Genomic DNA, 14,066 nt, shown 5'->3' with positions numbered 1-14,066 from the left:
CAGTGAAAACGTCTGACTTATTAATGCACCGCAGCCCTGCATGCTTTCTTTTGTTTTTTTTAAACTACTCACTCCCAGTCTTTGGTAATGCCATTTTCTAAACTTATGTTCGAGTGTAGTCTCAGCTTAAATGTATATTGATATAATACTGAAATCGTGAGAACCCCCTATGTAAGCAACAACAACAACAAATCCTTTCAGGCATGCATTGGATTAACTTATAAAATGTTAAAGAAAAATATTTCACATGAGCAATTTGTATTAAGTTTTATCATGGTATAATTTGTAAGAATAATTTTTTGAATTATAATTTTCTAAAATAAAAATAGATTTTGAAAAATATTTTACACACAAAAAGTGGCTTGTGTCTTTCAAAAGTATCAAGTTCATGAAAGGGAAAGAAAGACTAAGAAACTATTCCAGACAAAAAAAACTGAAGGGAAGTAATCATGGATGGAGTACTTTTGCTAGAAAACCCATTATTGGCAGATTGTCGAAATTCCAGTGATTTCTGTAGAATACATGGTACTGTTGCATCTGTGTTAGATTTTTTTGTCTTTGTTTTTGGGTTTTTTTTAGAACTGCTCTGTTTGAAGAAATGCACAGTGAGTTTTTATAAGAAATGAGTCATCATGTCTACAACTTGCTCACAGAGGGTTTAGAATAAAATAATTTAACACACATATATATTGTGGAAACATAGACATAGATATCATTATTATGTAATATATGGCCAGATAGTGGGTATATGGGAGTTTTCTGTACTATATTTGCAAGTTTAAGTTAAAAATTATTTAAAATATTTTAAAAGGAGTCTTTTTTTAACTTTATATGGAAGAAATGACACATCAGCCATGAAATCTGAATATGTTTCAAAACGTTTAAAATATGTTTTACACTTTTTTGTTCCTATGATACTTTCAGAATATTTACAGAGGAGAATCTGAACCCATTTTAAAAGTTAGTTGTTGACTGAAAACAAACAAGAATGGGTAGTTGTTAGAGGTACATATTTCTGGAAAAATGATTGACTGACTTCTTGAATAAATTCAAGTTTTTGATTTTCCTTTCCTGTCTGGATAGCCATGTGTATGTAGGACTCACATTGTAAGCCATTTAAAATCATTTTGGGAAGTAGACAGCTTATAAATTTTAAGTGGATAAGACAGAGCAAAATTCATACCAATTTGTAGCTGACAATCGGGATTAAGGGAAAGTAAATATCCGTGTGCTGCGAGTGGAGTCTGCAGAGCTGTAATGCAATTTCTCAGCTTTCTGTGTGTGCGGTTCTATCTAGGTCACAGTGAGACAATGCGATCAAAAGTATTCTGCCTGTGGCAACAGTTTTTAAAAACTCTCTCAGTTGCATTTTGAACGGTGGGAATAAGCTTCTGAGAGTCCATTGTGAGCGGAGCCCTAAGCGGGAGCCCCTGCAGGGGCGCGCAGGGCGGGGCTCTCTGTGGCTGCAGCAGGTGCGGCCGCCTAGCGCCCTCCCAGCACGCCTAGTACGCCTCATAGGCCACCTGGGGCACTGAGAGCCAGCATCTTTCCTAGGAAAACAAATGGCTGTATTTCATCACGGGAGTACAAACAGTACTGTCGTTCGTGAATTTACGTGCTGCAATTAATAACGTTTAGAGGGGACGTGATAATCCACAGAGCACTTTCACACACACAGCACATGTAGGACTCACATATAAGGGATGTACTATTATCTTTATTTTACAGAATTAGAACATATTCAGATGTTTTCAGTGACAGAACTGATTTGTGTCAGAGTCAGGAGTGGAAGCAGTTTTTCTGATTCCACTGTAACACAGGGAAGATAAACAAAAAGTCAAAAGTGTGTGTTGAGTACCTGTGTGTGGAAATGACTTGACTGGGGGCTGGAGGCTATTAAATACACCCATGACCTGAAGTTACAGGTAAAACCAGGCAGAAAGTAGTACAGGTGCTATAATTAAAACTTACCTGGTTAGATAACATTGTTCTTTCTGCAGACATTATCCAAATATACAGAAATAATACATGAGTGAGAGGACAGCAAACGTCATACAATTTGAACAAAAATGGGTTAAAACTGGAGTTTTTGGTGGATGTCTCCTTTTTGTCTTAAGGTCACTTTGCAACATTCCCCTATCTGCACTCCATTAGCTATTAATTAGTTTCAAGGAATAATCTCTCTTTATATGTGTCTGCTGACCAGAAGGAATAGGCTATGTTTCCCCCTCCATGACTGTGCAATTTTAAAAAGTCTATGTATGTATGTATGTATGTATGTATCTATCTTCATCCATCAAACCAAGGTCAGATAACAAAGTCTATGTATGTATGTATCTATCTATCTTCCTCCATCAAACCAAGGTCAGATAACAAACCAAGATCAGATAACAAAGGTCAGATAACAAACCAAGGTCATTTTCTAAATGTTTATCATTCAGCAGACATTAAGAGTGTCTTATAGTGAATTGTATGCTAACGGTTCTGCTCCGAAAAGACCCCCACCTCCCAGAGACAGCCCCACCTTGGTAGGCAGGGGAAATGGATTGAGACACCCCCCAAATCTCGAGTGGGGAATCCAGCTTCCAAAGAATTTACACACGTGTGGGCATACACATGTGCCCACACACACACAGAGTCTTCAAGGAGTGGACCTGGTGTTTTCTTTTGTCCTCCATTTATCACTGTTCTTCTTCCAAAACAGTCTAGTAACACTCTTCATACTGATTGGCCAAAGACACAGTCAGTATACGCATTACTAGTTAAAGCACATCTTCAAACTGAGGGTGAAACTATAAACCCAAAGAGTTTTTAAGAGACTCTACATGCTGATCCAAGGTCAAGAAGTCCTTAGTATATTTTTAGAATATATTTTTAGGAATCAGTAAAAACTCATTGGCATTTGGAATAGGATATTTTATTGGGGTGTTATTTGCATCTCACTCCACTGGTATTTTTCCCACCCTCATTCCATGAGAGAGCCAGGTCTTTGCTTGTGCCTTGGCCTAGATGGAGAAAACCCTCTCCTCCCTCTGCTCTTGCAAGAATCTCAGCTTTTGAAAGCAGAGGGGGCGGTGATGAAGTGCTTGAGGAGACTGACAGTAAAGACGGTTAGAGAGTTCCCCAGGCCTGGGCTCCCTCTGGGAATTTAAGTTATCATTGAATTCCTGCAGGGTCACATGGAGGTGGCAGGACCTCAGAAGGACGGTGGTAGCCTGATGCACTTAGAAAGTCCGAGAGCATCTGTCAAAGGCCTTGGAACTCCTGGGATCCAAGGGACCGTGTGAGCTTGGGGAATGAGCCCATGGGAAGTAAAAAACAGAGAACCCACAAGTCTGGGACTGTTTACCATCCTGGGGCAGGGAGGGCATCCCCAATAATGACATTTCGCAGGAGGAATCCTCAAAGCATATTGAAGTTGATTTGGAATTTTAATAAAATACATCTCTTACACCCATGTCTAGAAATGAAATTTGTAAGAATTATGCATTTGTAAAAAGATTATTTTGTGTGCAGAATAAGGACTGTGCAGGGAGAAGGCAGAAAGGACTTTGAAAATCAGTGGTGGCTATTTCAGACGAGAGCTGTAAGCGGCGACTGCTGCGAAGATGAGCCGCCCACCAATGGGAACCTTGACGCTTCCACGTTCTGTACGGCAGCATCGGTCTGCCCGTCGTCCTTAAGTATTTAATGAGGTTCAAGTCTTTGAGGCTCTATCCTAACCAGGGGAATCTCTGCTTTGCACCAGGTCAGAAAGTAATTGATTTGTGTGGAGAGGTGGTTAAAAGGCTCATCTGGCTGGTAAACACGTATTTATTGAATGAATAAGTAAGAGGCTTCGTTTGAGAAGAGTGGAGATTTTTGAATGAGTAGGAATAAGAAAGGCAAAATGGATAGAGGAGAGGGAAAGAGCAACCCAGACTACGATTATGGGAACACCTTGAACGGGAAAGTGAGTTGTGAAATAGAGTAGTGAGAAGCAGCTAGAAATGCAGGTAGTAGTTAGATCAGGCAGGGTCTTTAGGTCAAATCAAGGAGGCTGAAATTTTATCCTAAGATGACCAGGAATCTAGGAGAACTGTAACATGACATAATCATGTGTCCACCTTAAAAAGAGCTTTCAGACTCCTGAGTGGAGAATGAATTGGATTGAGGCAACAGTAGATTCAGGAAACAAGTTAGGAGTGCGGTACTATCCCCTCATCCTGGTTAATAGCACTGGTGGCTTGTGCTGGGATGATGGCGGTAAAGATGGAGGGATGGAGTGAGTGAAACCAAGAAAGATGGAGGAGGCTGGCTCGTTAGGGCCTGATGGCTGCCTGTAGGGCAGCACAGGTCACGGCGAGGGAGGGGCCAAGAGCCTTTGACAACCAAGTGATGGGACGGATGGCTGGAGTCCTTACCTGGAGTCATTGGTTTAATTACAGCTGTCGGAGGATCTTAGAATCATTTAAGCAGAGAGTGAAGGGTGACAAAGGATATTATCCTTGCAATATTCTTCATCTGTCTTGGATAATTATCAGTTTATTTCCTTGTTTTGTTATTTAAAGTTATATTTCTTTCTTTATATGTTAGCATCATCTTCATCTAGTAATTTGCCTGCACCATGATGAGTTTTACGTGATGGATATTTCCTTCACATATAGGAAGTGTGTACTTATTCAGAGAATGATTTGAATACAGTAGAATATCAAGCATGTACCCTTTAGGTAAAAAGGGATTTAAGCTAGCTCATTGTTTTCCCATATTATAATACATTCCGACCACACGTTTTACACTTCTGGCTGATGAACACGTGCGTTTCCTCGGCACCTTGGGTACCATGGCTTTTTTGTCACCGTGGTCCTCAGCATCACTAAATCTCCTGATTTGTCAGCTGCTATAATGTAGGTTAGAACATTTTAATTAAACGAGGCATTATGTAAAATAAACCTGTATTTTCCTTTCCATGTGTGTTTCATTGAAATCATTTGCAGATCTCAGAAAGAACGTTATTCAGTACGAGTCACACAGGGATAGAGAAGAGAATATATAGTCAAAAGCAACCTCTTCTGGATAATATATTGCATCAGATCTACAGTCTAACTGCTTCCCCAACCTCCGTACGACTTGCATGTTGAGACTTTGTCCCCTTGTTCATGACAAGTAAAAAAAAAAAAGCAAATGGTTATGTTGATAAAAGAAAGCAATGTGAAGAATCAAATGGATGGTAAAGCATAAAAATTTGTGTGTTTTCACTGATATGATAAAGAGATGTCACATTTGCCTGAGGAGGGCAAAGAAAATGTGGAATTTCTTACTGGACCTGGAAGAAGAGAGTGGCTAAAAGTATAACCATCAAAGCCAATACTTGGGTTAAATATGTGACGATCAGACAAGTTAAAGGGATCTGTAAACCTAAACAAATATCCTCAGTGACTTTTTTTGAAGTATAGTTGACTTACAACATTGTGTTAGTTTCAGGTGTGCAGCAAAGTGATTCTGTTAAATATGTATATATTTTCAGATGATTTTCCATTATAATCTGAAAATTACAAGTTATTATAAGTTATTACAAGTTAATGAATATAGTCCCTGTGCTCTACAGTAAATCCTTGTGTTTGTCTATTTTATATACAGCGGTGTGCATCTACTAATCCCAAACTCTTAATTTATCCCTCCCTCCCTCCCTCCCTCTCCCCTTAGGTAACCATGAGTTTGTTTTCTATGCCTGTGAGTCTGTTTCTGTTTTGTAAATAGATTCATTTGTATTATATTTTAGATTTCACATATAAGTGATATCCTATAACATTCGTCTTTCTCTAACATAATATCACTTAGTATGATATTCTTACTGATTTTATAATGCAAAGAGTGAACGCATCACTGATGTTAAAGCTCAACCTGCATCACTTCTCACAGGTACCACGGTGCCAGCACTGCTCAACAGCACATCCAATCAACTCTACCTGCATTTCCAGTCGGATATCAGTGTGGCAGCTGCTGGCTTCCACCTGGAATACAAAAGTAAGGTCACCTGTTTCTGCATCTGGCTTTCACTGGGATATTGAGTAATTTTCTTAAAGGGAAAATAGATCCCTGCCCTTAGTACACAGTGAAATTTTATTCTAAAACTATGTTTGGAAGTTCCACGAACTTGGGTGTTAAAAAACCGATCTCTATGAACTATGTTACTATTATGTTACATAATTTTATAACAATTATAATGTTTATAATATAGCAATTTATAATATAATTTATATTATAATTTATAATATATATGATATATTTATAATATAATATATAATTATAATTATAATATATTGAACTATATTTTTATTATATTATATATTATATTATGAAAGACAATAGGGAAATGAAGAATTTAACGTCTGGAATAATTAGATAAAACATTGACTATGCTTCCAGGTTGTGTTAAAAAAGTACAAAATAACCATTTGTAATATTACTAGTTTTCTTGTGAGTGATAGCAAATATTCATGTAAGTTTCCAAAAATGTAGAAAGTCATAATTTCCAAATAGATTATGGTCATAAGCCCTTTCTATTTCTAGTCTCAGAGGCTGGTAGAATCAGACTCGCAAAGAGCAGCCACTTTAGTGCCTGCCTTTGTGTATTATTCATTTTAATTGGAAGAAGGTAATGCAAAGTAGATGCTAACCTTTTAAAAATGGATGTGAGACTGAGTTAATAGTCTGATAAATGGGATGACAAAGGTCAAATTCACAAATCTTCTTTGGCGTTTGATTATGCAGGTAAACCTTATAAAAGTGAAATAAGAATTTCCAATGAGAGTAAAGTTTATTTTAGGACATGTTTTCAAGCACTAAAAATGCTTAATGTTGATATTCATCTCCTTTAATAAGCAGTTACAAATAAGCAAATACATGGATAAGCTTTAATAAGTGATCCTTTGAATTGAAATAAACAGTTTGCTGGGATGTAAATGCATACATGTTTTTGAAAGGCCAGGTTTCCAGCTGATGATAAATATTCTGAACCAGACACAAACGACAGGGCTGTTTTGCATTCCGGTTAAATTTCCCTACTTATTACAGACATTTGTATGCAAGTTTATTCCAATTTATTTGAATAGGACTACTTTAGTGACAGCGTAAAATGATACTATGGATGCTATTTATGTAGGATATGTCTGGAAAAATCTGCTACTTTGATACATTTTGTGAACATCTGTAGATACGAAACTATAAACCTTATTTATGATAGTGTTAATAAATTCACTAATATTTTTAGCAGTGTTAGAATTGATGAATGTGCTTATTTCTTCCTCTCAAAGTTATCTTGTGGCTTCTGGCTCTTCACTCACTCCTTATAGAAAGAGGTGCTAGTAAAATAATTAGTCTACAATTACTGTGTACGATTATCTGTGTACTCACACAGACTTCAGCTCCAACAATATAGTAATTACCTACATTTCACTTTATTCTCAGCTGATAAAATTCATTAAAAGAGAGATGAACATATTTCTTACTGAAATTAATCTTGTTCAAGAATCTTAAGGCCTTGTTTCATTACTTAATGTATTTAGTTTTTACTTGGCCACACAGAATGCTACGTTTTCATTCGTGATTTTCTTCTCTGAGTGGTGGTTTTCGGACGCTAACAGCATTCTGAGGCTCATGGCATTACCTTCCATGTACTTAGAGGCAGTCATTTCTCTGTTCTAATTCTTTGTGTCAGTTTAAAATTTGGATTATACAAAGTGTTGGTAGAATTAATCTTATTAAGGTGAACACTAAACAGCAGAAGGACTGTTGAAGTAAGTTTTCAAAAGATTATCTAATATTCTTAATCTATTAACATATTTTTGCATCAACCTTAAAATGTGCATTGCCAATCCACACGTCTCTAAATTCAGACTTTTTGCTACAATATATATCCATGTAATAATAGTAAAAACAACAACAAGCACACATTTATGCCTGGTCCTGCCCTAAACGTGTTATGGCTGCTTACTCATTTGTCCTCAAAAAACACCATTTTTGAGGTATGCTCAGTTTTTAAAGGAGAAGGAACAGAACCTAGCATGTGTTCAGCCTGCCCAGGTCAGAGTCAGACTGCTAATGACTTACAGAATGAACACAGGTAGACACAGATGTGTTTCATCACAAATGCAGTTTACTGAGCACCTGTCCAAATATCCCAACTGTCCAATCAGAAAGAGCACACAGACTGCACTTCTTTACAGGTGGTGACACCACCTGTCACTAGTAGCTGAATGGCATGTGGAAGATAAAGAAGCTTGGGAGTCAGTCTTGGAGATCCAGTTCTAGATCCAGTTCTAGATCCAGCTCTGGCCCTAAAACCTGAGCTGTATGGCAAGTCCACGCCTGCTTCCATCTGAGGAGTCTGAGTTTCGCATATGGAGGTGAAGGCTAGGCCCTGTTAATTTTAACGGTCCATAATTCCAAACAAACACTCATAGGAACTTCTCAAACAAAAAACAAACACTTTATCTGAAGGGATGAGTTGTAAAATATTAATGATAGCGAAAGTGATTCCCAGGAGGTCCGGTGTGGTATGTGTGATCTAGATTCTCTGTGATCTTGTACGATCCAGCTAAAAGGTCAAAAGACCAGCATCTTTGAATGCTTCATACAAGCCTGTAGCCATCTAGCCAGCTTTTATATTATTGGACTTGATTGGAAACTTGAGTTAGGCAGCAGAAGGATACAAGCCTCACTCTTGCTCTGAGCTCCGATCTGAAGAAAAAGAACCAAACGAAAACTTTAGATTTCTGGGAACTTTAAATTATAGATATGGGAACGATGATGATGTTGGTTTATCTTGGAAAATACAAAATCTGACCTTGAGGTATATAGCATGGAACCTGCTCCTGGGGAACAATATGGCAGTAACTGTTCTTGGATTCAACATGAAACAATATATACAGTCTTGCCTCAGTATCCGTGGGGCATTGGCTCCAGGAACCCCCCCCACCACCACCGACTCCCCTCATGGATACCAGAATCCACAGGTTTTCTGGTCCCTTAAATGAAATGCTGTTGCATTTACACCTAACCTATGCACATTCTCTCATATACTTTAAATCATCTCTAGATTACTTATAATAACTAATATGATGTAAATGCTACATAAATAGTTGTAAATAGAAAGGAAATACTATGTCAATTGTTGCCAACCTGCGTCAAATTCAAGTTTTGCTTTTTTGGAACTTTCTGGAATGTGTTTTTTCAAAAATTTTTGAACCGTGGTTGGTTGAATCAACAGATTCAGAACCCATGGATACAGAGGCCAATTGTATATGTGAATATTTATAAACAAGTTTATTTCAGTGGAATTTGGTGGGAGGAGGACAAATAAGATTAAACACATGAGCCCTGTTGGAGTGTTTGTACTGATCCTATTTGTATCTTGTTGATTTTTTCCCTCTTTTCCTGACAGCTTTTGGTTTAACTGAGTCTTTTTATTGCTCCAATTTATCTCCACTATGGACTTATTAGATAAACTCTTAAAAATGTTAATGGTCTCCCTAGACAAGTTTAAAATATGCATCTTTAATATAACACAGCTTACCTGCAAATAATATTATGTCACTTAATGGGTAGTGAAACTTACAGGCATATACTTCTAATTTCCTCTTTCCATCCTTTATGTTATTATTGTCTTCTGTATTATTTTTACATGTTATAAAGCCCACAAAACATATTTACTGTTTTTGCTTTAGATATTGATCTTTCAGAATGGATAAAAATGAGAAAACTAAATATTTTATATTTACCTGTTTTTAGCATCTTTTGAGCTCTTTATTTCTTTGGGTGAATCCAAGTTTCTGTCTAAAATTTTTCTGTGTGAAGAACTCCTTTTGACTCTTCTTCTAGTGCAGGTCTGCAGACAATGAATTCTCCCAGCTTTTGTTTTTCTGAAAGTCATCATTTTACCTTCATTTTTGAAAGATATTTTGGCTGGGTGTAGAAATCTGGGTTGAAAGTTCTTTTCGGTATGTTAAAAATGCCACTTCATTGTCTTCTTATTTCATAGTTTGTGATGAGAAGTAAGCTGTATTTCTTATGGCTATGCATTTGTCCCTGTTCTCTGGCTTCCTTTAAGAATTTTTCTTTATTTTCATCAGGTAGACTATGGTATGTCTAGATGGATTTGTGTGTGTGTGCACACGTACGCATGCGCTTGATATTCATCCTGTTCAGGGTACACTTATATTCTTGGATCTAAGGTTTGATGTCTTTTATTATTTATGAAAAATTGTTGACCATTATCATTACAAATATTTCTTTTCCCCCATTCTCTTTTCCTGTTTCTTTTGGGACTCTAATTACATGTCTATTAGGCCTGTTGATATTGTATCACAGTTCTTGTTCCTCAGTTCTGTTTTATTCACTCTTTTTTCTTTGTGTTCCAGTTTATGTAGTTGCTATTAACCTTTGATTCTCTGAATCTTTCCTCAGCTGTGTTAAGTCTGCTAATGAGTCTATTGAAATAATTCTTCATCTCTGATATTGTGTTTTGCCCCTTGAATTTCCACTTGATTCTTTCTTATAATTATTGTCTCTCGTCAGTAATTACTCCATCTCTTCATGCATGCTATCTTTTCCACTAGATCTTTTAACATATTTTTTATATTTAATATCCCTGTCTTATATTTCCACTATATGAGTATGCAGAGTCTGGTTACTTACTTCATCTCTAGGCAAAGGGTTGTTATTTCTTGAATATTTTATTAAAGGTGGACACCACAAGTAGAACCATAGAGATTGCGGTTAATATTTGTGCCTGGGAATGGGCACCACTTTTGTTAGCCTGTTGAATCAGGAGTTGCACTGGGTTTGAGTTTTGTTGTCGCTATGGTTACTTTCAGAGCATCAAATTCCTCAGTGGTGAGCTGGCACTGCCAAGTGCCTAACTGGGGGCTTTTTCTCAGTGTCGTTACTCCACTCTGAGCTGTCAGTCCTCCCTAAACACCTTTTCAAAAGAGGTGGCATCTCCCCCAGTAGTAGACGTTGTTGCTTGTCGCTCTGTGTTAAGCTTACACTGGAGTCAGAGTTGCTCTGTGATTCTCTTCCAGCCTAAGTCAAACCTTGAGAGTCTGCACAGAGTGGGGTGGGGTGTTCTCAGCATTCTTGCCCCCCTCCCAAGGTCATCAGGGTCTACCTGTGGTTGGTCTTTGAGGAGCGTTTGCTGACTGTTCCCTAGTGCTAGAAGACCATGGTCTTGGTGCTGATATAGCGTCTTAAGCTCATACTGGCTTTCCTGCCACACCCCACATGTAGACTTTCTTTTTTCGTACACCTTTCTCCAAGCTGCAGTGCCCCTTTTCCTGTGCCCTGGAGGGAACAGGTTTTGCTGCTCTTCCCCCAGTGGTTTAACACTTTTGTTTCCTAAAAGTGAAAGGGTTCGGGAAGTGCATCGGATTTCATGCCCCTCTCCACAGAAACATTGATATTTGGTGGTGGTAAGGGAGAGGCTCACTCCAGGCTCCTACCATGCCCCCAGTATCTCTCTTAATTAGTCAATGGAGGCATGTGGAAGGAAGGGCAGACTCCCCTCTGTCTGGGGCCCTGAGCTACTGGAGACCCATGCTCAGGTACGGGCCATTTGCTAAAACGTTAGCTGATGTGTCATTGCCTGTATGTGAGTTGGTCCTTTCTCTCCTGTGATCTGTCACAGTGACAGTTTGTGTGTCCTCCGCCTCCTTGTAGGCACTAATCCTTTGGAACTGATGTCACCTGCGTACCTGAAACCTCAGCTCCCTGATGAGTTCAAGAAAGGTTATGATTTTATAGTTCAGATTTTTCTCATTGTTAAAGTGGGAGTGAGGTTGTATTTTACAGATTTCTATATCCCAAGTAGAAGTGGAAGTCTTTTTATGGGTTTTAAAATTGCTCTAGTTCAAGGCTAGATGAATACTAAAATTATTTATTTAGATTAACCATAGAGAAACTTTTCTTGAATGTCCAGTTTTTAAACAAAATTATCTATCCATCTATCTATAACTATCATCTATCTATCTAGTACACGTAACTTTAAAGTAGTGAGATAGGTTTCTTCATAACTGTGAACAAATTCAGAGATATTTACAGATAAATTATATAGAATTAAATGTAATATATATTTACATTACAAATACATTATTAGCAGAATAAACCCATCTAGTTGAGACAATCTCCCTTTAGAGGTTGCTTGAAATAGAAACTACTTATCTCGAGTTTTACACATAGCAGTGCTTGTTTAACAGTCACACTTTACATTACTAAAACCTTCTTTATTGAATTAGACTGGTATTGTGCCTGAGCTTACACATAGTTCTGTCTTGCTATGTTGGAAGATACTTAATTTCTGGGTCTGCAGGGAACCATATAAGACCTCATCGAATGGCATCTATGCCAGATTAATGTCATAAACCCAATGAGTGTGTTTGACCTCAAGTGAAAGACTTCTGCAATTATTCAAGCCTATTTAGTGCTGATATATGGCACTGAGTCCAAACAGCACCAAAATAATTCTATATATGAAAGTTTTTTTTATTTCACTGTCTTTGTTGAGACCTTTTTCCTCTCACACTCTCTACTGGGAAACCCATTGGAGTTAACAAAATATTTCTAGAGTCTATGAGATATGACATTTGACCCCTGGAAGGCAAGTGAAATAGAGAAGCTACTGTGCAGTGTGAATTTCAGATGTCCTACAAAGCAGAAAGTTAGCTATTCTACTCTTAAACAGTAGCCCAGCAGAGGACATGGTCTGATGTGGAAGCCATTCTCCCATGTCTAAGACTCTGGCCCTTTGATGCAGAACATTATACAGATGGGTCAGAGCCTGGAACATGTAAGCTATGGCCATGACAGCCTCGTGTAAGAGAGAGAAAGAGACAATAATTTTTTTTTTTTTATAAAAAGACAATAATATTGCAGTAACACATTTACAATATATTTATTCTGAAAAAGAGAGGAGTTTGAATTAGTGATTTGTAGTTATTATGAAAAAACAATAAAAATTTCAGAGAAAAGTAAATATAGTAACTCTTTCATTGTTTGAAATGAATGCTTATCCTTTACAAGGTAGAGTCAAATGGAGGTTTTTTTCACATTTTAGCATGCTTGCAAGTTCGGTGTATTAATTGTCATTAGTTAAAATGATTATTATAAAATAAATATAAAGTATTTTACTATTATCAGACAAATTTTTTCTCAAATATTATTTGACCTAGAGCTGACTGTAATATAGTAGTAGTATTTCAAGTACAAGTTCAAAACTTATTATACATGATGAAGTCCTTTTCATATGTATTTAATTTGTAGTTATGTATATAATGAAAAATAATATTATATAGCATTATATAGCATGAATTTTATAAGATCTCACTCAAACGATAAATACTCAGATGAATAAAAAATAGATTAGAAAAAAAGATAACCTGTCCGTTCTTCAAGTATTTGGTGCAACTTAAAATAAAAATAAGTATACAACAAAGAAATTATTAAAAGAAAGAAAATTTTAAAAGGCAACTAAAGGGAAAGATATAAATATACTAGCCCCCTATATTAAAATAATTGGTATTGTTAGGCACTAAATTTAGCTTTAAATTTCTGGCAATAAAAGCGAAAAAAGGAAATAGAATTTATTTAATTATCTTTAAAAAAATGAAAATGCAGTCATTAAAAGAGATAAGTTCCTTGCTTGTCTGTATTCTAAAACATACTTATAATTTACAATTGAAGTTGTATTCAAAAAAGGTTTTCTAGAAAATTCAGACGTGAACTTTATATGACAATCATATGTCAGTTTTTGATATAATGGTGAGAACATAGTATAGTGAACTGCATTAATTCCTACGGGGGTCTAAGCTGATGGTCAACAGAATATTATCACTATAAAGCTATGTTTATTATGGATGTGCTTTTCAAATACTTGCATTCTGTTTGTTTTCAGTGATCAAGTAAGTACTACATTTCATTTCCTTTGTGGACTCATTTCAAAACAGGCACTCAGAAGGAAGTATGTAATGAGGATTAAAATTCTGGAAAATGCCTTAAGTTTTTGAAATGAAAAGTACTACACATTTTTAGTG

At 36.8% G+C, this 14,066-nt stretch overlaps 1 protein-coding gene across 1 annotated transcript in view; it reads left to right on the top strand.

Moving 5' to 3' along the window:
• CSMD1 (CUB and Sushi multiple domains 1) overlaps positions 1-14,066 on the top strand; it is a 1,790,960-nt gene that overhangs the window by 1,604,228 nt on the left and 172,666 nt on the right. The window contains exon 37 of the mRNA XM_082374695.1: positions 5,902-6,006. Within this exon, the coding sequence (XP_082230821.1) occupies positions 5,902-6,006 (105 nt within the window). The remainder of the gene's footprint in view (positions 1-5,901; positions 6,007-14,066) is intronic.

Source organism: Balaenoptera borealis (assembly GCF_965194805.1).
Source record: "Balaenoptera borealis genome assembly, chromosome: 21".
Classification (NCBI taxonomy): domain Eukaryota; kingdom Metazoa; phylum Chordata; class Mammalia; order Artiodactyla; family Balaenopteridae; genus Balaenoptera; species Balaenoptera borealis.
The sequence above is the reverse complement of the archived record's forward strand: the minus strand, read 5'-3'. Positions and strand labels throughout refer to the sequence as shown.